This window comes from Molothrus aeneus, chromosome 20, assembly GCF_037042795.1.
Source record: "Molothrus aeneus isolate 106 chromosome 20, BPBGC_Maene_1.0, whole genome shotgun sequence".
NCBI classification, from domain to species: Eukaryota; Metazoa; Chordata; class Aves; order Passeriformes; family Icteridae; genus Molothrus; species Molothrus aeneus.
The window spans coordinates 6,616,676-6,643,665 of NC_089665.1; the positions used below are offsets into that span (position 1 = coordinate 6,616,676).

The 26,990-nt window shown below is 53.4% G+C and overlaps 1 protein-coding gene across 1 annotated transcript in view; it reads right to left on the reverse strand.

Moving 5' to 3' along the window:
- Positions 1-1,678: 1,678 nt before the first annotated feature.
- Positions 1,679-26,990, reverse strand: part of RTN4RL1 (reticulon 4 receptor like 1) — a 29,413-nt gene continuing 4,101 nt past the window's right edge. Inside the window, exon 2 of the mRNA XM_066563602.1 lies at positions 1,679-4,843. Coding sequence (XP_066419699.1) covers positions 3,480-4,843 — 1,364 coding nt within the window. The 3' untranslated portion in view covers positions 1,679-3,479. The remainder of the gene's footprint in view (positions 4,844-26,990) is intronic.

The following is a 26,990-nucleotide window of genomic DNA, read 5'->3' on the forward strand; positions in this document are numbered from 1 at the left end:
GGTGAGCTGAACCACGCAGCTGGGAAGTTCATTATCGAGCCCGAGTGTCAGAGCATGCCATAAAAATTTAGTTTATCCTCAAAGAGCTGTGGTCGTGGAAGAAGGATGGGAATGGGGAGGGATGGCAGCTGAGGAGGAGACAGGAGGAATATCAGGAACCTGTGTGTCCTGGTTTGGGCTGGGTTGGTTGATTTTCTTTCTAGGAGGTGTGGTTTGGGTTTGGGATGAGAATAATGTTGATAACACATGGATTTTGTTGTTACTCAGCAGTGTTTGCCCTGAGTCAAGGACTTTTCTGCTCCTCTGAAGATGCTGTGGGGCACAATAAACTGGGAAGGGACAGCTGATCCCAGCTGGCCAAAGGGATATCCTAAACCAAATGGAATCATGGTCAGTGAATAAACTGAGAGCCTCTGCTGAGGGACTGGCTGGGCATCAGCAGGTGGTGAACAACAGTGTTGTGCATCACTTGGTTTGCATATTCCAATTCTATTGTTGCTATTATTATTTCTCTCATTTCTGTCCTATTAAACCAGCCTTATCTCAAGCCATGAATGTCACTTGTATTTTTCCCAATCCTCTCCCCCATTCCAGCACGGCCCTGTGGTGTTCAGCTGCCTGCCAGGTTAAACCACAACGCCATGTCAAGAGACATCTCCTATTTAGCAGTGTATCATGTCTCCCTTCTGGTTTTTAAACAGTTGCCTTTATCACTAGGAGTTAGAGCACTTGACTGACAAGGCTTGTAATACACCGTGGAGTTGCCTTTATTTTTCCTACATGTTAAAGGAAAAGATACTAAAAATACAATTATGGTTTTGAGCCAGGCGTAGTCTGTTCTAATATAATTCATCTCAAAGACTATCCACCGTGCCTGCTGCACCCAAATCATTTATAAAACATTAGCATCTCTTGTGCTGACATTTCACTCCTATATTACAGGAGTTACACACAGACTTAAAAAAAAATTAATAAAGTGCTTCTCTTCTTCATTCTCCCACTGAGAGCTTTGATTTCCAGAGTATGAAACGAAATAACCAACATAACAACATGCTCCACTTCTGAGGGACAGTGCCAGGCTCATTCAGTTGCTATTGGTTATAGAGAGTAGGACATGAGGGAGCTATTTCAGACCACGGATTATTTGTTCTGGCTGCATTGGACATCCCTTTAGTGGAGCTTTAGAGCCCTGTAGACAGAAAAGTTTGGGTAGGAGCTGGAAGGCAGAGGGCTTGATGAAGTAACCTCTTCCTTCCTCCTCCCAGAATTACTCTTTGCTATTCCCCAAGAAGGGTGTTTAAAAGAGAAGCATCCAAGCCTCTGGCTTTCCTTGCTTGCAAGATGGACAGAGGAGGCCGTGCCCCTCCAGCTTCCCACTCTCAGCATCCAGCTGCTCGTAAACACAAGTGCATCAGGGAGTTTTCTGCTTCTCTTTTCAGTGGGAGTTTCCCTTTCCATTTCCAGATACCTCCAAGGGATCTGCCACTGTGTAAATACCCTCTCCCCTTCCCCAAAGTGGTTGGGAGAGCAGATTTCCCCAGCTGGCCCATCCTTCCTGGAGCTAATTGTGTGTCTGATGGAAAACTGCAGCTGTTTTTTTCAGCATTTCCAGCCCCCCACCTGAGCCACAGGCTCGAAACACCACCACTGAAATATGATTATGGAAAGAACAGAAGCCTTTTCTTGTCCAAGATCACTTTTATTTCCCTTGTTTCATTAACTTCAGTGTCTGTTTGGTCTCACACATCCACGCTGACAGGGAATTCACACCAACTGCAGAATCCGGGCAGCACCTCCCCGAGCCCACGGGCTGCCGTCGGCGGAGCTGCCGGCTCTGCCATGCCCCTGACCAGCAAACACATCCCTCCAGCACATGGTTTAACCCAGGAAGAGGGGAACAGGATGCCCTGCTCCCTCTCCTCCACCTCCCCACAACCCCCTTTGTACAGCTCTCTTGGACCACGGATTTCTCTCTCCTGCCATGGACCAGGAACCTTGGGCACCGCGCTTCTCGCTGGTCCTCTACAAGCTGTAGCTTCCCCCTGCTCTGACTCTTCCAGAATCTGTTCCTTTTAAGAAACAAAACCCCTCCTGACTCTGTCAGGTCTGTCTGCAGCCTGGGAGCAGCTCCTTGCTGCCCCAGTGAAAACCTTAGTCCAGCTATAAAGGTCCTCACGCCACTGCCACGGCTGGGAAGCCTCTCTCTGCCTCCAGCCCCAAAACCAGCCCCTGTCCTCCCCGGGGCCTCGAGTGCTCTCCGGAGACAGAGCTCTATGGCTCTATTTATTTGGGCTAATTAATCTCTCTCTCTCTCTCTCCCCTGCCAGTCACAAATTAGGATCTAAGGGTGAATTTTGGCTCTCTGGGTATGGACTTTGCTGCATCGCACACAACCACCCCCCAACCCCTCCCAAAGTTTAGTGCTCTGAATTGCTGAGAACATTGGTCCGTTGTGGTTCCCCCGCGTGTACTGAGCCCGCCCGATGGCTTTCAGCATCTGTAGGCACTGCTGCCGGTTTGTTTTCTCAAGGAAAAAAAAAAAATCATATACTGGTCTGCTATAAATTCAATAATACAATCCTTAGTTCTGAAGATACAGTTTCCATATAGTTTATAAACATTGTAAGACATACATATGGATAATTGAGGGGAAGAGGGGGAGCCTGTGCAATTGTTGGGGTGTTTTTCTCAGATGTGGGAACATGGTTACAAAAAACACACCTCCTGCAGGTACCTCATTTCTTTATGTGTTGGGTTTGTCGGGGTTTGGTTTTTTGTTTTGTTTTTTTTTTTTTTTTTGTTTAATTCCACCTCTAATCAGTCTTTCCTTTGGTTGTCGGCTACTCCAAGCCCAGCAGGCAAGCCCTGTTCTGCTGTAATGCCTGAGATATTCAGGGGTTTGAGATTGTCTTCTAAGAGATTCCCAGCCAACTTTGGCCTCTGGGTTTGGAGCCAAAAGGGCTAAAACGTGGGAGAACCAAATGTCCTTGTTACATCGGCATCAGTGTCCTTGCACTCACTTTCAGAGAGAAACAGTGTAGGCTTAATCGGTGATGGTCTTTACAGCAATTATGTTCCTTTCGGTAATTGGAGGGGTCGTTCGGAGCGCTCTCAAACGAACGGGATTTCACAAGAGCATGGATACAGTCCATTTGTCTGGGTGCTGTCACCGACGAATTGGTTACCACCCCTGTTATCTGCTTTTTGTAAGGTTGGCTTTTTTGTTGTTATTGTTGTAGGTGCTCGGTTAGGCTGTTTGTGACAAGGTGTGATAATGCCTTTTAATCTGCTCCCGCTGCGCTCGGCACAGTCCGGCCGGGCACGGAGACAACCCTCACAGGAAGCCGAGACAACGTTCTTCCCTTCGCCAGGCCAACGCTGAGCCACGTACAAAAAAACAAGAAGAAAAGAAACTCTGGTCCTTTGTAGATTGGTGGCAGTACAAGCTCCGCTCCGTCCGCGGCCAGGGCTGGGGGGGCTCAGCGGATGACGGCCGCCAACACCACCAGGAAAACCAGGAGCGACGCCCTGAGCCCCGGGCAGCCGGCCGCCTGCTGGACCCCGCTGGGCGGGCGGATGGGCGTCCGCCGGGTGCACTTACCCTTGCGCTTGGGGGACAGCGTGGGCATGGCCCCGAAGCTGTATTTGTGCTGATAATCAGGCACATAGTCCGGGAACTCCTGCCCGTTTTTGCGCGGCCCCAAGGACACCGGTTTGGAGGTTCGGTTGCGGCTTTTGTGGCTGGTGCAGTTCTTGCCGGGTTTGCGGTAGCCCGGCCGGGAGCCCGGCGGGCCGGCGGGCTGGTTGCTGTGCAAACTGTTCTCAGCCCCTCGCTCCTTCCCCTTCTCCTTGGAGGAGTGGTGAGGGTGGTGGGATTTGGAGGCTCCTCTGTCCGCTGTAGAGAAGGTGTGTGTTTTCATCTGGTGGAGCGACTCGGACCCTGAACAGTTCCTAAAGTCTTCTGCTCTTAGCACCTTGAGGTCCTTGCCGTGCATCTGCTCGGGGGACTCGCAGATGACGCTGGAGCTGGAGCCTCGGAACCTGTGCAGCCATTCCCAGAGGGAACGGGCTTTGCAGTCGCAGCTCCACGGGTTCCCATTCAGCCTGAGAAACTCCAGGGCTCCCAGGTGGGCCAGGCAGTCCCCCTGCAGCTCCGAGAGGCTGTTATTGAAGAGGAAAAGGGTGGTCAATCTTCGGAGGTCATGAAAAGCCCGCCTATGAATCCACTGCAGCTGATTTTGATGGATGAGCAGCCGATCCAGGTTTATTAGTCCCCTGAACGTGTTCTGATGGAGGCTCCAGAGCTTGTTTCCATGGAGAAAAAGATGGCTGAGGTTAACCAAGTCAACAAAAATATCATCCTGAAGGAACTCAATGTGGTTGTCTTGCAGGTAAAGGTATTGCAGGTTGTGGAGGCCACCGAAAATCCCGCTGGGGAGAGAGCTCAGCCCACACTTGTACAGATACAAGGCGTGGAGTTTCACCAGCCCTTGGAAAGTGTCTGCAGCTAAAGCCCTTAGGTAGCGGTTGTCCCCCAGGTCCAGCTCTTCCAGGTTGATGAACCCGTCGAAGGTGTTGGGGTCGATGAAGGTGATGTTGTTGGAGTAGATCCAGAGGGTGACCATGGAAGGGCTGAAGTGGCCCCGCAGCAGCAAGGTGATCTGGTTGTTCTGGAGGAAGATCCTCTCGCTGTCCTCGGGGATGCCCTCAGGGATGGTGACGAAGTTGTGAGCCTGGCAGCTGACAGTCATCGGGGAGGGGTAGCACACGCAGTCGGTGGGGCAGCCCAGGGCACCGGGCACCTTCAGCCCCAGCAGCACCAGCAGCAGCTCCGCAAACCCCCCTGTGCGGAGAGAGGGGAGAGCGGCGTCAGCGGGAACCGGGCACCTCCCGCCCACCCATCGCTGCTGTGGAGACTATTCCGGGTGAAAAACGCCCCCAATTAGCTCAGCCCTCCTCTCTGCTCATGAATTACCCACGCGGCTGTGATGAGTAGGCTCATCACCCACGGCAGTTAAAACGTGATGTATGGAGTACTCCCTGCCTCCTCTCCCTGCCTGCAACAGGCGCCTGGTTGTGTTCCCAGCCCGGAACAGGCAGGAGAAACTTTCTCGGTGAGAATTCACGCTGGCAGAGCAGGCAGCAGAGCCCCTTTGCCTGCAGGCAAGGAAATGCCGCGGTGTGAGAGCAAACAGGGGGAATTCAAACCCTCGCAGGTGTCCCCACTCCTCTTGAAATGCATCTGTTAAATCGCCTGCACATATCGGAGAGGAAAAGCTGCAGAGATTCAGCAATTCCCAGCAAACCACCTAAAATTACACGTGTGCAGTGCATCCCACTCCCCCCAAATGCACAGACCCATCCCCACTGTCTCCTTTCACTACAGTTGTTAGACACCACCATCCACCCCGAAACCCGAGTGATTTACAGGGAAATATGTTGTCAGCAGTTGGTGGAAAAGGCTGAGCCGAAAACTCCGTTTGGAAGTGGGATGCTCAGACATATTTTTAAATGGATGTCCTGTGGCAAAGCATATTGCATCCTCTAATGCTACAGAATGTGCCTGTGACTGGGGCTTTCTCGCAGCAGAGAAGCAGAGAACGAGGCAGAACCGTCCCCTCCCTCTGCTCAGCTCCTCAGAGCTCAGGTTTTGCCGCCCCGCTCCCGTCTCGCTCCCACTCCTCGCACCAGGCTTGCTTTCAGGCTATTCCTTCTGTGCCGAGTGGCTTTTCAGACTCATTGCACCAGACTTGTCATTTCTCATTCAGATTTTCCTCCTAGATTTGGCTTTTTCCTCTTACACGCAAAATTTTCTCATGTCTAATGAATTCTGCCTCTGGACTTTGCAGGGAAAAGGAGTAACAGCGGAGCAGCGCACAGCTGCCAGTGCCATCCTGCCCACGAGTCCTACCCAGCTTGTACTAATCTGAAAAACGAGAGTGGAAGTGGAGTTCATCTCTAATTACTTCACGTCGTTATCACCAGCTAGTCCAAGAGCCGGGACCCCTTGGGCTTTTACAGTCCCTCTTTTCAGTGCCTACAGCCTAATACGAGTTGGAGGCACAAAAACCTCACTGTTTTCTTATTAATTGTGTTTGAAATATAACTGTGTGGTTGCTGTTGCCTTTTCCCTGGTATGGAGATCTATTGCCGTTAAGTTAACAGCAGGTGACCCGTCCATCTAAACCCATCCTTTCAAGGCAAAGTTGCCACATATTTTAGATAAACTGGGTTATTCAGACTCTCCATAAATCACCAGTAACAGCCAGTCATCGCTGACTGGGCGGTTAATAGGGAAAAAAATAGCATCGCTGCCCAAAGCATGGGATGGAGCCTTGCCTGGGAATGGGAATGAGGGGGATGACTTCCAGGCACTGCCCTTCAGAAACGAAGCACGGGCTACCAGGAGGGATGTCTCATCCCTGCGCCACTGCCAAAAAGGGCTGGTGAGTCGGGAACGCTGAATTCGCGACAACTCCTACGGCTGTGTAGGAAAAGGAACATTCTCCAAGTCACTGCCGTAGCATTTTGGCTTTGCTGTTGTGCCTCTGCACGATGAGAGAGGGGCTGCGCTGGTGGGAGCGTCGTGCTGACTACCCAGAGCTCCCTGCCAAAACCGGAGCCCTGGCTGCCGCTCACAGCCTGGGAAACAGCGGTGTCCTGAGGATATTGTGATTATCCTCCGATGGGAGAGATAAAGCAGTGTTTGCAGATATGTTCTGCTGGGCTTTTCAACTCAAGGATGTGCTCCACCAAGGTGGGACGGCTCCACGTCCCCCGTCGTACCTCGGTGACACCGGAGCACGGTGCCTTCCGTAGGTCTGATGTTTATTAGTAAAACCCTGCCAGGCACAAGTGCTGTGACGATCTCCCACATGCAGAGCCTGTTATTGCAAATACCAAATCACAAGGGTCTGAATCAATAAACCATCTCCCAGCTACACGCAGCAGGTTGGAAGATTACATATTGCTTCCAAACAACAGTTTTATGCGCTCTTCCGTGACACAACAGTTGCCAGGCTAACGGGATTACTGACGGGAGGTGGAGCTGGGCAGGGATCTGGGAGCATACAGGATTTCACGTGTAGGGATGGTGATGACAGGAGGCTGTTAGCAATGCATGGTGATGGACCAAGGCAGCCCAGGCCTCCCTGGAGCATGGCCAAGGTAGAGGTTCCTGCAGAAAGGGAACGCAGCGTTTAACAGCTCGCTGCCTGCGGGGATAACTCCGGAGGTAAAGGTCAGAGGGAACTGAGTTCATCTCTTTAATTAACAGGCAGCTCTGAGTTAATGGCTGGAGCTCCTGTGGAGAGAGAGATGGGATTCCTGCAGCCAGGGATGGTGGTGAGGATAGGCTGGGGTTGTTACTGGTTCTCAGCTTCCCAAGAATGGGATGGTGGGAAGAAAAGACAGGGATGTCTTTCTCCCTATTGCAGCTTGGGAGTGAGGAGAATGGGGAAACAGAAGGATGGATACTTAGGAAAAAAGGGTGAATGGGATTTGGATAGAGAGTAGGTTTACATTAGGTATAATGAAGGAATTTTCCTTGCCAGGGTGGTGAGGCCCTGGCACAGGCTGCCCAGAAAAACTATGGTTGCCGCATCCCTGGAGGTGTCCAAGGCCAGGCTGGATGGGGCCTGGAGCAACTTGGTCCTAGTGAAAGGTGTCCCTGCCCTAGCCGTTCTTCGAGGTCCCTTCCAAACCAAAGCAATCTGGATTCCATGAAGGTCTGGACTCCCCAGTGGATGCACACAAGGCCTGTGGTCTCATCAAGGAGGCCTTCCTTCCAAGCCTGTAAAACCTGCTGACTGCTTAGTGCTGTGAGAAGCTGCTCCTGGCATGCTCTGGGACTGGTCCCAGTTTAGATCTGGGAATGAGATCCCCAAAAAGCAAAGAGGTTATGGAGCCATGAAGCTCCTGAGGCTGGTAACACCAGCTCTGGGGTATCCAGCAGCCAAATCCCACTGAGGCATGACAGCCAGGAGCACTTGGGTCTCACTGGGCTTCCCAGACTGGAAAACACCATGGGAGCCCCCTGAGAGGCCCCCAGCCCAGCTCTCCTGACAGTTTGACCCTATCTAACTTGTTATTCCTGACTCAGCCCTTTCAACTTCACCTTGTAAAGGTTGTGAGGCACACGGAGGGTCACCAACCCATGTCAGAGCTCACCAGGGAGGGAGAGCTTCAAAAGCAGCACAGAAAAATCCTCCAGAAACCTGCTGGTGAAGTGAGTAAAACCAAATCCCTGCTGACATGGATAAAACCAGCACAGGGGTGTTTATCTCCTGCCTTTCTCCCACTGACGTGCTGTGTCACCCCGGCCTCTGCTCGCCGAGTCCTTCTGCTGCCTCCTGCTTCTGACTGAGGTTTCAGTGATTGGAATGAATTCGTCTGACTGTCCAAACCATTTCCCATGTAACATCCCTCTAATTGGGCATTAATTAGGCATCAGTTAATGAATGCTTGAAATAATTTATCTTTGGATGCGTCCAGTTTGCAGTCTTACTTTTAACAGCATTAGACTCATTATTAGATTAACATCTTTATAAATGTTCTCCATTACCTGCTTGTTTCCATTGTCTTAGCCTTATTACTGAGAGTGAAAATCACTCCTCCCACATGCATTATTGATGAGTAAGGACTTTCTATATGTAGCACGGGATTAATTGTTATACAGTGTAATGCATTTAGCGTGAAGCCTCAATTTGTGCAGAAGCTGAAGGCAGCCAGAAGAATGCAGACACCCGGAGCCAGCATGATCAGCCAGACACTGCACATCTCTCTCCAGCCCAGACCAGGTTCCTCCCAGGCCGGTGCCAGCACAGGAAGAAATTTGAAAAAAAAAAAAAAAACAACAAAAACCCCTGGTTTGATACCCAGGATCAAAGACAGATGGTTTGAAGGGTTGCAGCACTTCTCTGCCACCACGGCAGGGACTCTTGACTCTGCAGTGCCACTTGCTCCAGAGAGCCAGGTGTACCTGCCCCAGCAGTTTTCTTGCTTTTTAAGGTTTAGAACACTTTACTGTACCTCTGAGCCAGGCAGGGACTCAGTTTCTTTAGAACATGATGCCACTTACTTTCATTAGGAGGCTCAGACTTGAGGCCAAGACATCACTTAGGACAAGGATGGGTTTGTCCCTGGGGGGATACACCTGCAGGACAACCCCAAAAGGCAGCCCTGCCACAAACCCCAGCACCCCCTCTTCTCTCTGATAGATATTTTCACCTCTCCACCCGGACAAGCTTATGTGGGTCAGAGCCTGTCTAATTCTCCAGCAGGAGAATCCGCTCTCGAGGATGGAGCAGGTTGCTTCTCTTCCAAATCTCTCCTAAACCCACCATCTGCTTTGGGAGACCCATCTTAGCTCATGTCTACATGCAACTTGACTGCCTGCTTACTGTGTCCATTACCAGGGCTGCTCAAGCTGTTAGATTTATAAGCTCTTTAGAGCAAAGCCCTCGTCTTCTGGTTGCTGATTTATGTATCTTTGCTGCCATAAAACACTATGTATAGCTACTACATAATATAAATAATAATACTTAACCAGAGTGCGCTACAAGTGGGGACAAAGCATCTGCTCACAGGCGGGATTATCAAAAAGGGAGAAGCTTCCTCATCACTCACCCTCTTTTGAGGCCAAACTCACACCTGCTCTAACACCAGCACCTCACTGAGCTCTACAGAGAGATTTTCCTCTCCTGTTCCCACCCTGGATCTATCAAAGGATTTTTCAAAATCCACCCCTAACAAGCTGGTGCACAAAGACATGACTGCAGCCCCTGGGGGGAAAGTACACTTTGAAACTTGGGAACGACCTCAGAATTGGATGTTCACATGGAGAGAAACTGTTGTTTAGGGAGAAAAAGCAGCCTCAAACGCTCACAATTTCATCAGCTAAGTGAAGGACGATGAAAGACAAGGACAGAGTAGCAAAAGCAACTGGGCACGAGCCAAGAGCCAAACTCAGGATCTGGGATGGTTCGACAAAGCAGTGTCAGACCCTGCTTAGCAGCTGCAGGGTTTATTTCCTCTTATTCTTCTTTTTTTTTTTTTTGCAACACAGAGGATAAAATAAACATGCCCATGCTGACTGTCACAAAGCCTAAATTCCCCAGTGAGCAGCAGCTCCCTTTCAGTCCTGCAGCAGGAGCATCCTCCCTGGGATTGCTCCCAAAAACATCAGCTGCAGCTCCCAGCACCGGGACACGAGGCTTTGCTTTCTGCACGAGCTGCTTTTCAGCCAGAGAGTGGCAGCCACCCATCCACCTTCATCATTTTATTATTATTTTTTTTTTTTTTGCGACCGGTGTCATAAATAACTGACAGATCCCAGCTGTTTGGAGTTATGGTTTCTGATGGAGTGACAGCTGCTCCCAATCCCCCAGTCATCACCCCGGCAGTTCTGGAACATTTCAGCAACATAAAAATCATTGGAGATAATTTCGGTTTTGCATAATTTGGTTAGGCAAGCTGTGATTTAATGGCAATTATGACCTCCGAGGCAGAAGATGAGCTCGGAGGCTACTGGCTTCACACGACTTTAGCTCGGGGTGCAGCATCAGGGATGTTCCAGGGAGATGGCACTACAAGGGAAAAAAACCTTCTCCAGCAGCTGAAAATTGCCTTCCTTGGCTGGCAAGTGGAAACACTGTTCCCACAGGAAGAAGCATAAAAGGAAATTTGGAAGGAATAGTGCTAAGGAAAGCTTTGGGAAGAGACTGGTGCCAAAAGACGCATCAGGAGGTACCTTTTAAAGAAAAGCCAGGAAAAGGCTGTAGACTGGGGAGTGCCTTTGCAAACCCTTCTGTGTCACCAGTATCTTGTGTGTTAACTGGTACAAACATCTTCTTGTCACTCTGAGAGCAAATCCTCCTCCTGTGACTGAGATGGGAGAGCTGGAACCGGGAATGGGCCGTGGCCTTGGCAGGCAGCTGCCTGCTCTGGGTGCTGCCCTTTGCTCTGCCCCCTCACAGGGTTTCTCCTGCTCTGGGATGTGTTGCCTCCTCTCCCCGGGTGCTCCTCACCCATCCCTGAGCCCCTTGGTTTGCATTTCCCCAGCTGTGACTGAAAGGAGCAAACCCTTGGGCAGCCAAGCTGTGCTGGGAGGTGGAGAACCATGCTCAGGAGCTCTGGGGACATCATGGTGTTTCTGGCTGGGGGCAAAACGTGGCTTAACATCAGGAACAACTTTTGTTTGGAGCTGAGAAGGTCCAATTTCCCCACTCCATCATGGCTGTCAACCAGATTTGCTGTGAGCTCAAGCTCAGGGTGGAGACCCAGAGCCAGCAGCCCCCCAAAATCCAGTCCTTTAGGGTGTTGCAACTTCAATTTACATTTGCTGACCTGGTAACTGGAGCTGCTCACCTTCCCCCACCAAAGTCAAGGCCAAGGTCACCTGGAAGTTTCTGGATGGTGGTCATTAACTCCTATTGCAGTTTGAAACCAGACCATAAATTTCATAGTGTAATAATGTAAAAATCAATAACTCTGTTTGAAACAATAGCTTTGTCTTCCATTTCAGCCAGCTCTGATATCTCCCCACAGACCACGTCCCTCTGAATCACACAAACAAAGAGAGAGGAGCCATGGGTGGTGGGGCTGCTGCTCCCCTGCCAGGTGCCCAGTCCCTCCATAGTTACAGATTCAATTAGTTCATTTATTCCTCTCTTGCAGTTAAACTCGAGGATGATTGAACAGGAAAAAATAAGGAGCCTTTTACGCTCAGTCTCTCTGACATCCCGTCCAACACGGCGTCCCTGAGGCTTTCCATGTGAGAGCTGCCCAAACCCCTGCTCTCTATTGCCATGGGCAGCAGGGCCAAAAACCCAAAATACTTCTGGAAAGATGCAGAACCAACTCACACACACCAAAAATAATGGAAGTCCGCTCTTTTCCAGCCCTGGCTTTCCGGGCGAGGGAGGTCTGGCTTCCTCTGCTTGCTTATATTCTGTTGTTTGCTGTAGCACTGGCTCAAAATATACATCGAGAAGCAGGATTGTCTTTCACATGTTGGTGGATGTGTGATCCTCAAAAACAAATTAGCACCGATTCACTTCTATATAGAGTGCAGCCGTCAGGGAATCACTCCTGAATTCACAGTGAAGGAAAGTAATAATGCTTCCAGCGTGCTAATCCTCTCCAAGAGCAGCCCCTGAACTCTCTCCTGGTGCTGGAGGCACCATTGGAAATTACAATTGTACTGAAAAAATAATAAATAAATGCAGAAATTGGCAGGGTTTGTGCTAGTCCAGAGGATTTGTACCCTAATGTGGAACTCCCTGTTTAATTAGCACTCCTCTCTGTCTGCATCTCCTCCTCCTGCTCTCAAGCTAAAGGAAAAGGGGGAAAAAAGGAGGTCAATGGTGGAAGTGGCTGTGGGATTGAAACTTGGCTATTATAACTTGTTTAATTTAAATGCTTCTTTCAGGACTAACACAGGCAGAAGCAGAGGGAGTGTAGAGTGTGTTTTCCCAGCATAATCTGCTCTGCTTAACCCCAGTTCTGAGCACACCTTCCGTGGCAGGGATGCCCTTGGTGGGACACTGCAGTGGGCTGCTGCTGGTCCTGTGGCTGCAGGCACAGGGAACAACCCCAGTAGCTCAGCTTTGGCAGAAGAGTGTTTAAATCAGAGGCTGGGCTGCTGCTTGCAGCAGCTGGAGACAGATCTTTGGGATGGGGTCATTGGGATGGGATGGGATCATTGGGATGGGATGGGATAGAATATTTCTGTTGGAAGGGTCCCACAATGGTCATCTGTTCCATCTGCCAGAAAGCTAAAGCTTGTTATTAAGGGCACTGTCCAAATGCCTCTGGAACACTGACAGGCTTGGGGCATCAGCCACCTCTCCAGGAAACCTGTCCCAGGTCTGACCACCCTCTCAGTGAAGAAATGCTTCCTCATTCCAGTCTAACCCTCCCTTGGTGCAAGCATTCTCCCATGTCCTGTCCCTGGACATCAGAGGAGACAGACCATCCTCTTTTCCTGGGTCTGCTGCAGGGTTTATTGTGCCTCTGTGTCTCACCCCACTGTGCATCTCCAAAGCTACTGGGACCTTTTAGGAGTGCAGGAATGCTGGAGGGAAAGGCACAACTCTCTGTGCATGGATGAGTCAAATCCTTGGGTCCTGCTGTGGCTGGAGGTGCCAGTGCACACCAGGATGCTCCTGCTTCTCCAGGAGAGAACAGCATGGACCAGGGAACACCCTGAGCAGGATTCCAGGCATGGATAAGTATTCCACCAGCCACTGGCACTGCTCTCCTGACCCCCAGCAGGCACCAGGCACAGGACAGGGCTCTGGCAGGACTTGCCAGCAGCCTGCAGAGAAGCCGGGATAGAATTTGGCAAAGGACAGGGAGATCTCGAGGTCCTTGAGAAGGGACTAATAATTCCAATTGCCCCCGAGGAAAGAAATACAGGAGGATGACTTGAGCTTAGTGGATTGTCTGAGGCGTCTCAGGGGATCATCAGATACTTCCACTCCCTTTTTGTCCTGAGGTGACAAGTTTTCCTTCCCATTCACAGAAATGCAAAGCAGTTCATTCACAGCGGTAATAAGAACGATGTCCTTTGTAATAAACAGCCGGGGAGTGAACCCTTCGAGGTGCTTGACAGCAAAACAATTGCAGATGAAATGACAAAACCCACCCCAGCTGAGCACCAGCCAGATCGGTATCAAACGCTGAACAAGCTCATGTGTAGAGAAAGCAGATTCACCAGCCCCTTTCCCTGCCAGCAGCTGGCCAGGAGCTACTGAGGGTTTCTTTAGGATCAGAAATACAGCCAAAACTGAGCAAATATGAGATGGAAGAGCAAAGTGACAGCTGCCTGGGCTCTCAGTGCACGCTTGGCTGCCCCATCCAGCACACATCCACAGGAGATGGAAAAACTGGAGGCTCTGGAAAAGCAGGGATGTGCTGGATCGATCTTTACCTGGCTGGAGCTGGGAGTGGACAGCAACCCAACACAGGGAGGTAAAGATGGTTTCGTGCAGGCATGGCTAATAGGGAGGGCATTAGTCCTATAAACTTGTGATCCTGCTGAGGTCCCGACCCCAGCAGTGTCCTGTGCCACCGAGATCCACAGGCCAATTCTGTACCGTGCCACATGGGCTCTCTTTCATCATCCCTTTTCAGCCTTTCTGCATTAGAGATTTACTGGATGTCCTTGTGTTTGGTGGAGAAGAGGGCAAATTGGAGCCTGTCGTGTACCTTCTTCCTCATTCAGCAGCACATCATTCTGCCTGCAGCAGGGGGGAAGGAGACGGACGGGCAGGCATCAAAGCCGCCGGCTCTGTCACATTTTCTTCCCCCCCAACCAAAAAAGAAGTGTTGGCGTCATTTGGAGCCCAGCCCACAGCCTCAGGTCTCTCTCCCACACCCAAAAAGGGCAGCAGCACCTTCCCCTGTGCCCTTGGTCTCCTCTCAGGGCGATGCCATGAGCCCTCCAAGTGAACATCCCCGCGGGTCAGCAGCCGAGAGAGCACTGCAGATTCCCGCAAAACCCCATCCCCACTGGAGCCAGCATGCTGGGTCATGAGCACGGCTGCCTTTCAGAGACCTCTCCTGTGCTTTGCACTGAACTTTTTACCAGCTCATGAAAAAGGCAGTGATAAAAGCAGAGCAGTGTGAAGAGCTGAGCTGTGCCGCTCCTCTGGCCGGCATCCGGGGCCGTTCGGAGGCTTAATGAGCCGGCAGGAAATGCCATGTGCCCAGCTGGATATTGGGCATTGTCACTCTCCCACACAGCTCTTGGGGTGTGTGGGGATGTGGGGGACCAGAGGGCTGAGCAGCAAGGCTTTGCCACCCCCTGGAATGGGAATGTTTGGAGCAGTTGGGTGCTGGGAATTAATGCGCAAGCGGTGAACGTGGTCAGGACACGGCGCTCTGCTAATATCCTGCTTTGTCTAGCTCCAGTGCCGGTATTCCATCCCAAAATATCCCCCTGAACATCCCTCTGGGAGTGGACTTTATGGAGATGCTGCACATCCCCCAGCACCACGCAAATGCCTGCATTAAAAGCTTAATAAAAATAGCTTGATAACGGGATGTGTTCCCATCAGCGGCAGCTCTCGAGCCTGCCGCCGATCCTGTGCCTCCAACACAGCAAGGCCAAGTAATTATGGGATGGGGCTGCAAGGTCCTGACAGTCTAATTTCTATTAATTACAGCCTGTGTAGGATCCTGTCAGTGTGGAAAGGGGAGATGGGGAGATGGGAAATCATTGCAGGGCCGGGAAGATGATGAAGGTTGGTGGTGCTGAAACATCTGGGCTGGCCACAGATGTTTGGTTTTTTATGGTGAGAAGCAACAGGTTGGGGTGGATGGAGTGATGGGGATGTTCTACCCTCCTCCTCCTCGTGTTGTGTGGCTCAAATGCACGTTTTGCAAAGTTAAAACAAATTGCAAAGAGCGGAAATCGGCAGTTTTAAGGGAAAAGAAAAGAAAACAAAGATAAGATCTTGGCAGAAGGATAAAGGAAGGCAACTGAAATGCTCATTAAAAGTGAGGGGCCCCACTTCCCTGTCCAAGTGGCCACATCTCTGGAGGTTCCCAGATCCTTTGAAATGCCTTGTCAGACAAAGTCTTTCATCCTACCTGATTCTGGCTAAATTCATGGACACAGAAATTTTCACTGGAAGTGTGAAAGACAGAACAACTCCATTCTGACTTTTCACTTCCCATCTGATCGCTGTTGATACAATTTATTCCTATGACAGCATCTGCTGCTTTCATGGGTTTTTTTATCCTGAAGTACAACTCGTCTTTGTTAGTCCCATTTTCAGGCCTTTCATCATTTGAGTCACAACATAAAAGGCATTTAAACACTCCTGCTTGGAAACCAGGCTGGGAGAGGGTGGGAGCAAGGAGATGCCATGTCATCCCAGCCCCAGCCCTCCTCTGGCATGGGATGGGCTGCCCTGTGGGTCTGCCACAACCCTTTTGTGCTCCCACAAGGATGGCAGTGATGGGGATGCAGTGGTTCCATTTTGGTGATGCTGTGAAATCCAGATGTGCTTCGAGGTGCAGAGCCCTGTAGACCACATCTCTGTTGGAGCAGCATCTCTCTCACCTACCACTGACCCAAAGAGTGTTTCCAGGGGTTCTGTGCCCTCCTCATCAGCCAAACCTCTCATTAGACAATGAATTGCCTTTTGCTCTGCAGCTCCAGACCAGGCTGTGGTGCTCAGCTCTCCATGTGTCCCTGCGCTGGGGGGACTCTGCCACCCCCCACTGCCACTGAACTCACCAGGGACCCTTGTCCCCACCAGTGCCAGCAGATCCTGGCATCTGCCGAGCTGCTGGAGGCACTGGGGAGTTCAGAGCTACCCACAGAAAATTGGAGTCTAATAATAGCTCGTGGTGTTGCACCAGCAGAGAGCTGGAACAGCCACGTCTGGCAGGGAGAGGCCACTGCTGGCTCCTGTGTGCTCAGCTGGAAGAACAGCAATGCCTTTCCCAGGCTGCTCCTCCCTGCAGCCCCCCCTGTGGCTCACAGACCACTCTCCACACCCCAAGGATTCCCTGCCCCAGCAGCGCGGCTCACACCACCCTCAAACCCCCCTGTGCACCCTGTGACAGGGTTTGGACCATGTGGAAAAGTCACTGGGGGCTCAGGATGGGCAGGACTCACCCACCACAACCCCTGCGTGAGCATCTCTGGGATGTGGTGGCCTCTCCCCCTCCTGCTTTAATTCCCCTGCTGTATTTTCCACTCCAGCAGGCATTGCTGGCACCTGAGCATCCTCCTGCAACATCCCTCATCCCACCTGGTGTCTCTGATCCTGGATCCCTTCCCTTGTCCCCCAGCTCCCAGGAAAGTGAGCGCAGCTGGAAACTCTGCTGCTGCTTATTGGAATAACCTTTCAGGATTCATTTAGTGCTGCTTGCTTCCACCCCACCTTCCCACCGTCAGCACTTCACTAATTGCAACTTTTAACTCCTTCTGCCCAGGTAGCCAGAGAACAGCAGCTGCTGTAAGGAACGGGGTCCCTCTGCCCCCCATCCCTCCTTCCTCCTCAGATGAAGGGTCAGCCTAGTGAAGCATGAGCACCGCGCTCACCCCCAGCCTGCCTGACCCCATTCCTGCTCCCAGCTCACCCCTGCTCCGGGAAAAGACCACAAATCCCAGGCAAAATCCCAGCCACCACCTGGGAGCATCAATCAGTGCACGGCTGGGCAGGGGAGAGGCGAGAGATCCCGAAGGCTATGGGAGCACTGTCTGCCTGAGACTTATTCAATTACGGCTCTCGAGTTCAGCCTGAGCCCGGCGCGGCGGGGACGGGGCTGGCAGGGGAGGGGGGTGGGTGCAGCCCCCTAATTCAATCACAGGGCACAGGCAATGGTGCAGCTGGTGGGGGAGAAGAGCTCTTGCTGTCAACACAGAGAGAATGAGGCTTCCACAGCCTTCCTGGATGGCTCTGCCCACTGACCCCTCACAGCTGCATTTCCCAATGCACCAGGAATGGCTCTGTGTCATTGTTAAGGGCTGGGGGTCTGGTCCTGTGCTGGTGTGGCATCGGTGCCACCACACAGGATTGGTCTGATCCGAGGCCACCTGCACTGAAAGGTGGGATGTTGCCAGCTCTGCTGCCACAGAGCTTTCTGTGCAAAGAGAAAATGAGCCAAGAAACTACATTTTCAGGAAACTGAAGGTGTTTTTTACGTAAGTGCAAGAGCAGGGCAGGAGGAAGGTGAGATGCTGTTTCCCAGCTGACACCATGAACCAGCGAGTGTGACTGAAACTTGGGAATGCTTTGCACAGGAGCTCAGGGACTGTGGTGAGGCATTGAAACCTCAGCAGCTGCTCAGGGAGATGAGGACAGAGGGACACAATCAGGTAGGAAAGAGAGGAGAGAGCTGGGAAGGCAGATGCTTTCCCTGAAAGCATTTCCAAGGTCAACGCTTAAAAGTGGAGCAGAGCGAGGATTTGGCTCAGGCAGGGGAGCGGGACCATGCCAGGATGCTCAGTGGGAGGCAGAGGAACGCCCAGCTCCCAATTCCCCAGCCCAAGGGAGGGCTGAGGGAGGCACCCAGACAAGGTCACGGTCCCAGCAGAGCAGCACGGGCGGTGAGGGAGCTCCAGCTGCGCCGGCTCTGCCTCCTCGGCAGCAAATCCAATCGTGGCCAATAACAGGGTGGAACAAAATCCAGCAATGCAATAAAACCTCCCGGCGCCTTGTTCACCTGCAGCCTGAGCAGCACAGGAGGTGGCACGGCCTCTGCGGGCAGCCTGGTGTCTGGGGAGACCAGCAAGGGCAGGGAGGGTTTGGGGTGGCCCTTGGTGAGCTTCCCACGGGTGACAGCTCATCCTGAGGCTCACAGGAGGAGGGGGACGGGTGGATTTCTAAGCAAGGGAGAGCTGCTGATGCCTTAAGAAGCAGGGAGGTGAAATCCAATTGTGCAGCATCCACGGCTGCCATTAACCTGTCTGTGTACTCCCGTGGCCGCCCATCCCTCTCCGCCTGACAGCCAGGGCTGCCCCGGCTGCCCGGGGGTTTGTGTCTGCCTGCTACAGCAGCTCACAGCCCTGCCTCAGGCTTTTCCCCAGTGCTTCGAGCTGCTTCCAAAATGGAGCGCTGGCTAAGCATCCCCTGGTGAGCCGGGGAGAGGCAGAACTGATTCCTGGAGAAGGAGAAATGGTGGCTGCAGGAGGAGCTGCCGGGGCAAACCACAGCTCCCAAGTGAGGCCAGAATGATAATGGCATCAAACTTCCTCGAAGGAGGGTCCTGAGGACATTCCTTGGGAATACCCCTTGGGCATTCAGCTGGTAGCATCATCTCCATCATCTCAATCTTTAGATCTAAGGATTTTAACGGCAGCTTTTGGAAGCACAGATGGGTTCGTGCCAGGGTTGCACGTTCCTGGAGGAGGCAGCCAGGTGGGCATTAGAGGGGTCCATTTTTCCTCCTGGCAGGGGGAAAAGGCAGGATCTGGACTCGCTTTGCTCAGCCCCACACTCTTCCTGGCCCATGGGGAGGCTGAGAGCAGGCTGGTGGAGAAGGGAAGGGAGAGGAGGGGCGGGGAGCAGGGAGGAGGCGCAGCCAGCCCCACCAACCACCTCGCCTCTCTGCATCCCAGTTCCATTTGCAGATTTATTAAATCGAGAGCCAATTCCGACATAATTTCTTTCAAGCAGCTCCACCTCGCAGGTGTGCGGAATTTATTTGAGATAAAGAAAACCATTACAGAGAGACAGCAATCTTCAAAGACCACCTCGGAGACCTGAGAGAAATAAAAACACTAGCCCGTGCAAATGTGCAATTAAGTTTCAGAATACTCCTGCTCCATGAAAAGCTCCGTCCCTGCAGAGAACAGGCCTTTAAGGCAATTTTCCCAAACCCTATTCAGCATTCACTCAAAAATGCCTTTTTAAAACAACATGTGATTTTTTTTTTTCCCCTTCCCTGCCTCACTCCTCCTCCTCTCTGCGCTTGCTCCATCACTTCCAGGTGGGACACAGACAGCTCTGGTGGGGATGTGGTTCCTCCCCATTTGGAGGGGGACATGAGGCACAGGAGGGGTCCCATCCACACAGACACAGCTCTGTCACAACCTCCAGTCATGTCAGATCCACAAACCAGGGATTTTTAGAGCTACTCTTGTTATTCAAGGAGACCATGACACCAGCATGGCCCCGCCTGGGGACAATTTGCCAACTATTCCCAGCTGAAGGATCTTCATATCCCTTATTCATGGGTCATTCTCTGCTTGGTGATTAATTAAAAATGCATAATTAACCTGTGGAACGCAGCGCTGCCATGAGGTATCGGGGAGGCCAGGAGCTTAGTGGGATTCGGGGGAGGATTATATGTTTAAATGGATAATGAGAACATCTGGTGGTACATTAACAGGGATGAAGGAGAATTAGGGAGAAGAGCTTGGCCAGCCAGCGGCTCAGGGTGCAGGAGGGCGACCACGGGGCTGGCTCAAGGAGGGCACTGCTGCTCCAGCCACAAGCCTGGCAGAGACACCAACACACCCCTGCACCCTTGGGAAGTGTGATTTTGGGAATGAGTGGGTGTGTCTGGGGATGAGGCAGAGGTGTCAGAGGTGACAGAGGTGTCACCACAGGGCTTCGGGTTGGAGGTGGCTGCCTGGGACAGCAGGATGGTCACAGTGCTGCCAACTCCTTGCCACAACACCCAGCCCAGTGGCCACCTCCTGTCCATGGAGACCTGTGGCATGACAGTGACCCCTGGAGACACCCTGACAAATCAGCCACAGTGGCCTCAAAAGCCCAGGAGAGCATCCATCAGCTGCAGCACTTCCTGCAGGTGACACCACGCCTGTGAGCGCAGCCATCCGTGCTGCTGGTGGCGAGCTCTGGAGTCGTGGCACGCGACCAAGAATCCAAGGAAAAGTGCAGGAGACACGAGAGGAAGCCTCAGCCAACCTGGCCACACAGGGTATGCCAGCCCAAGGGTGTGGAAGAGGCAGTTCCTGGGGGTCTCCAGCTTCTGAACAACACATGGCTCTCAGGACTGAGCCTGGCACACACCTTCTCCCTGTGGCAGCATTCCTCACCCACCCCAGGATCCACACAGAATCACAGACACCACCCACCATCCCCCTTGCACGGTGGGCACAGACCATGTGCTTTGCATCACCTCTTTCCCCCAGCCTCAGAAGTTTTCTTAGAAAAGCCTGGCAGGCACAGCCAGGGACTCCGAGAGCAAACTCCGGGCTGACGACAGGATTACTAAATCCCTGTCAGCAAACAGGGCTCAAGCAGCTGCTCTTTTGCATTGTAAATCTGCTGCTCCACTGTTTGCACCAACTGATGGTTGTACAAGGCCTGGGAACCACAACATCTTGGGGTGAAAAGCACTGAAGTCTCTTCAGCAACATCCCCAAGAACTGGGGGGGATCCTCAGCTCTTCATCCCATTGCATCACCAGGCTCCTGCTTTGCAGCAGCTTGGAGAAGGAGGGGATGGTCAGTGCTCCCAGCAGGACTCTGGATGCTCTCCATGTCCCTTCACCACTTGGCAGAGGTGATGCCACCAACTCAGCAAGACTGGGCAGCCTGAGGGATTTTGGGTGTCGTGGCCCCTCTGGGCTCTCTGCTGGTCCCCTGGGATGAGGTGGCTGCAGCACATCGTGCTCAGCCTGCCGAGCACGGCCAGGGCCTGCCGGGCCGGGGTTAATCTCGTTGTCACACTTTCCCTCCCTTCTTGCTGGCTCGGCGTGCTTTGACCCGCTGTGAAATTGTGGCCAACAGCACTGAATATTTTAAGAGCAGCAATGCAGTGATGGCCGCGCACGGTGGAGGAGCAGCAAGGCAGGCCGGGAGCTGGGCTGGGCCCTCACCTCCCCCCCGCCACCACCAACCCATTAGCACAGTTCAGGGAAACCTAAAAAATTCAAAAGACACTGAAATATGCAGCATTTTTTGCTCTCCCTGGAAATGACGCGCTTCGCTTCCCAGATGCTCCCGAGCAGGACGTTGTAAATAAGAGGCTTTGTCACACAGAGGGTGTTGCCAGTGGGGCTGTGGGATGCTGCAGAGCCCAAACTGACACCCCAAAGCCTGTCCTGGGGACAGAGCCATGCTTGGGGCTTGGATAAACCTGCAGTGCCATCAATGCCCATCCTCACTAGCGCAGTGCAGCCATTAAAGGAGATTCCCCTCTCCATCCTTGGCCTCTGCCCTGGCTGCTCCCTGCCCCTTTTTCCCCCGGGGCATCCCCTCGGTGCCTCCTCCCCTCGGCCGGGCGGGACGCGGTGCCGCAGGACCTGACGCAAACACCTGTCCTCAGCACTTCTGCTATCTGGGGCACAGCAGAGCAGCAGCGGCAAGGAATTAAAAAAAGAAAAAAAAGAAAAAAAAAAAAAAAAGAAGGTCTATTTGCATAAACCTTCCAAAAAGAGGAGCTGGAGCCTGAGTCTGGAGAGCTGGAATATCAGTCAGGGACCACACTGGAGCTGGTAGGAAGTGCAATAAGTATTTGGGAAGCGTCACCAGGACCTGGGCACGTTCTGCCACCAGGTCCCTGCATATCCCCAAAGTGCTGCCCCGGGGCTTGACACCCCATCTAGGAGTGACATTGGGACACTTTTGTATTCAGGTCTTAAGAGGGCAGATTAATCGCCATGTGCTGGGTCTGTCATGAGCAGGGATATATATTCTTCTCAGAATTTACAAGTAGTTCTGTCTGAGAAATAAACAAGTGGAGATAAAAATGACATTGTCACCGTGCAGGCGTGATGGATGGGCAGGACAAGCCCTGGGATTGCCAGCAAGGTGCCACTGGCACAGGGAGTGCCAGCACCTGGGACAGCTGGGAGATGCCAAAGGGACTCCAGGACAGGCAGTGGGATGTACTCCACCAACCCCAGGCCGTTGTGTCTCTGTTCCAAAAGCCAGGAAAAGCGGGAACAGCCACCAAGGCCGTCCCCAAGTGAGGGAGATGCCTGGAGAAAGCAATGCTGGTGATGGATGACCAGGATGCAGCCATGGGAAGATGCCTGGAGCAAAGCAGTTGGTGACAGAGGGGGCTGCAGCCCCCAGGTCAGCTCCTTGTAAAAGCCTCTTGGGCTCTGTCTCAAGCCCCAAATCCTCCTCTGAAGTGTGTTTCCAAGGTCAGCAATGGGCAAAAGACAGAGCCAGGCTGGCAGCCACTGGATTCCCCAGGGATGTGAGAGAAGGATTGATGCAGTTTACACCAAGCCCCTTTCTCGTTTGGTTTCTCCTTCATCCTTCTCTGCTTCCCGAGGCTGCATTGCCTTGGCCTGGCTTGTCAGGGAGTGACAGAGCACATTGCCTGCTGGGGTCACTCCCTGGGGAGGGACAGCCATTGGCTCCCTCACGGTTTAAATCTGAATTCACACTGAAAGCACTGAAAAAGCTCTGCGTGGATCCTCTTCCCAGCCTTGGGCATCCTGAGGAGTCATGACTCGGCTCAGCCTGCCGGGATGGAGATCCCAAAACCATCTGGGGACATCCAGCTGCCCCCAAGGCGGGTGCCTGGCTCCAGGCTGGCACCCAGCAGCTGGTCCAGCAACTGCCTTCAGTCTATTAATAAAGCTGGAGCAGCTGGTAGAGCATCCACCGCCAGTCCTCAGGATTTATCCACACCGCTCTGCCTTATCAGCCATGCTTTTCACAAGCACTTAAATTCAGGAGGAAAAGGAAAAAGTGAAATCAGATAGAAATGCAGGTCTGTTTGCTGTTTTCTCCAATGAAATGGTTCTGGGTAAACAGCAGACGCCTTTGATGAAATCCCAGCAGGCTTAAACAATAAAGCTGGTTACAAACTCAATCTGGCGCAGATATCAGATCTGAAATTGTTTCAAAAAACATGTCAACATTTTCTAATGCTGCTGCAAAACTTCCTCGGCACTTTGCCACAAGCTGCATCTGTGACGCAGGACCTGCGCCGCTGTCCCAGCTCCTGCTCCCAGTGCTGCACTTCCCCTGCCCTGGCACCTCTGCAGCCCTCTGCCTGCTGGGAGGGACACCCTGAGCTGCAGGAGGATGCTCAGCAGCATCACCTGGGATGCAGGAGATGCACATTCCCAGCCCTGTGCTCGGGGCATGCTGGGTGTTGTTTTCCAGCTGTAAATGCAGTTCCCATCCCCAGGCACAGCCTGGCTGAGGGTTTGCAGTGCTGGAGATCTGGCAGTGCTGGGTGAGGGGCATCAGGCAGGGTGGGCATCCCTCTCACCACATCCCAAGGATGGAATTCAGCTCTGGGTTCATCCCAGGTGTTAGCAAGGACAACTGAGTTTTCCGTGGAAAAACAATTTGCAAAGCCTTGTGGTGGCGGAGGAGAAGAGCCTGGTGCCCCTCCTGGGTTCTGCCTCCTCTGTGCCACCTCTGCGTCCTGCTGGGACACCAGGGCAGGATGAGGCTGCATGGGGAAGCATAGGTCCAGCTGAGGGAATGCCTGGCTGGGGGCAAAGCTTGGTCCCTCTCCTGTGGGTGGTGGGCACAACAGGGACCATCCAGTGCAGGGCAGCTGGGTCAGGGTGACAGGAAATCTGGCAGCTCCACTGGTTTGGAGTGACAGGGACCATCCAAACTCAGAAAACACGCAGAGCTAGAGTGCAATGAGGCAGGTCCTGCGCTGGCATTGCCAGGACCAGCCTGCCAGTTACCTGGCACTGGCACTTCCCAAACTCTGTCAGCACCTGGGGTCTCTGGAGGACAGCAGGGGATGCAGCTGAGGGGGGGAGAGGATGAGGAGAAGGAGGAGGATGAGGAGGAGGGGGAGAGACCTCATCCCACCACAAACAGACACTGGTTAAAAAGCCAGCACCAGCTCTAAAGGAATTTGGGGTCTCCCAAAGGCTCCCACCTCCCTCCATAAGGGATCTGCTCCCTGAGTGTGGGGTAAGACACACTCATCCCATGTGGGATCCAGCCCTACACACACCCCGTCCCACACCCCAAGGAAGCCCCCAGCCCAGAGCTGATGCCTGCCACAGCTCATGTCCCGTGTGGCTGTGATGGAGCAGCAGAACCTTCAGCCCTCCCACAACTGGGAATGACAAAGGGGACACAGGAGAGGAAAAACGGGGCGCGAGGAAGAGGATGAGGAGGATGGGCAGCCCTGGGGGGGGTGCAGGGGGCCAAACCTGAGCCTTGGAGCAGCACAGGGGATGTGGCAGAGCTGACCCCTGCGCAGAGGTTGCCTCTGCCATCGATCCCTGTTGCACTCAGGCTCATTAGGGCCAGGGAGCTGCTGCGAGCGACTGCTGGAGGAGACAGACGGGGGGAGCGCTCGCTGTGGCTCCCTGGATCGTATTAAATATTTACTTTGTTTTGTTTTGTTTTTCCCAGCTTATATTGATCAGAGATGGAGTGGGGAGGGGGGGTGGGGTGGGGGGAGCAAGGGGGTGCTGTTGGATGCCGGGAGGGAAAAGCAGAGGAAACGACTGAGCTGAGCTGGAAAACGGGGACAGAGCGTGCCAGGGCGTTCCCGAGGGATTCACCTGCTCTCCCAAGGGACACCCAGAGCTGTCACCCTACAGAGATGCTCCCCTCAGAGCCATTCATCCCCTTCAGGGTCGGGATCACCAGCACACGGGGGAGGGAGCAGTGGGGCAGCTTCCACTCCCCATCCCACACCGGCCCCGTTTCGAGGGATGCGGGATCGGGGGGATGCCCAAGGCAAAAGCATCTCATAGCTCGGGGTATCCCCCCAGCCCGGGCCGGGAGGTGCCCCCCGCACCCAGGCTGGGCCCCGGGAGCGGCCGCGCAGTCGGCACTGTTTCTATTTCGAGAGGAGCTCTACTGGAAAAGGAACAAAAGCCGAGGGAAGCTATAAATAGCCTCCTCCTTCACACCAGCGCCTCCTCCGCCCCAGCATCCCGAGGAGGCCGGGGGGGGGGGGCGGGGGTCCCGGAGCCTGGCCCGGGCTCAGCCCCACTGCCAAACCCCCTGCACGTCTTCGAGCCAACATCTCCATCTGAAAACCAGAGGGAATAATAAGCCGGGGAATATCTGCCGCCGAGGCAGAGCCGGCTCCGAGCAGCGCTGTGCCAAGTTACCCAGCGGCGGCTCTGCCCAGCCACAGCCCCGTTGTGCCCCGGGGGATTTGCCGCTGCCCAGCCGGGCTCTGCACCCATAAACACCCCGCGGGCACGGATTCCACCACCTGGGGATGCTCCTCTTGTCCCTGGCCCTGTCTGCGGCTGGCAGGGAGCAGGAAGAGCCGAGGAGCTCGGGCAGACCTACTTTCAAGGCTTTAATCCTTTTTGCTTAAAGAATTTTTTTTTTTTTCTCCCCTCTCTTTCTTTTTTTTTTTCCCCCTTTCTTTTCCTTTCCGCGCGGCAAAGATGGGGTCTGATCAGAGGAGAGACGCAGGGAGCTGACAAGCTGCGGCGTACGGAGAGAAAGGAGAAAGAAATACATATTTATTACCCTCAATTATTAAAAAATAGATAGCAGCAGATCTTAGGCCCTGGCAGAGGCACTGCAGAGTCGTTTGTCTGAGGACTATTTTGTTTTTTAAATTCCATTGAAATTATAATACGCCGGGCTTGTTAGCACAAACACCCCGGCACATCCCTGCCGAGGGGGGATCATCCCAGCCCCTCTGCTGGCTCGGGGGTGCCTCCCGCAGGGTGGCTGTATCCAGCACCCGACGGGATGCCGAATTTGCAGGCAGCGGGGAGGGAAGGAGGGAGGCTCAGGGAGGCAGGAGTGGATGCAGCCGGCAGCTTTTGTCCCCCTCTGCCTTCCCCCCGCGGGGATCAGAAGGGATCTGCCCGGTGCTACCAAACGCACACGGATACCCAGCTGGGTGAAGGTCTCACGGACAAGATCCTCACCCAGGTCACCTCGGGCCAAAACAAGCCCGGTGACATTCCCCGTGCCCAAGGACGGGCTTTGCGCCCCTCGGGTGGCACCCGCGGGGGTCCCGCGGTCACGGGGATGGGGTTTCCCCGAGCAAACCGATGCAAACGCTGGTGCAAATGCAGCTGGAAATAAAAAAATAGAAAGCGGTTCCCAAGTGCGGCACACGGGGCTGGCGGAGCCGCTGGCACCTCCCCTCCGCTTGCAGGGCTGCTCCGTAAGGAGCCCTGCCGGAGCAGCAGCAGCCAAATTCCCTCCCCGGTAAACAGCGGCTGCATCCTCCCCGGGTGAGGATGGCGATGTCGGGACTTCGGGAGCACGTGGAGCACCTCTGACACCCTCCAGCTCCAGCACCGCTCCCTCCCCACACACCGGATCTGTTGGGATGTGCTGGACCTGCTGTGCCATCACCTGCCCAGGGCCAAATCCCCCTGGCCGTGAGAGGAACCAGCTTTTGGCACTGCGAGCCACCAGAGCGGTCACGGCTCTCCCGGCCCTGGCAGGAGCATCGCTAAAAGCTGCTCACCAAAGCTGGGCGGGCTCCAAGCTGCCGTGCCGGCTCCGAGCCGCTGTGCCAGCACCACCGGGAAGCAAGCAGCCAGCGGGCACATATGCTGTTCAAAAGGAAAAGGAGCTTTCTACACCAAATGGAGCTTTTTCCGTTTAATAACCCCCAATCCTAATC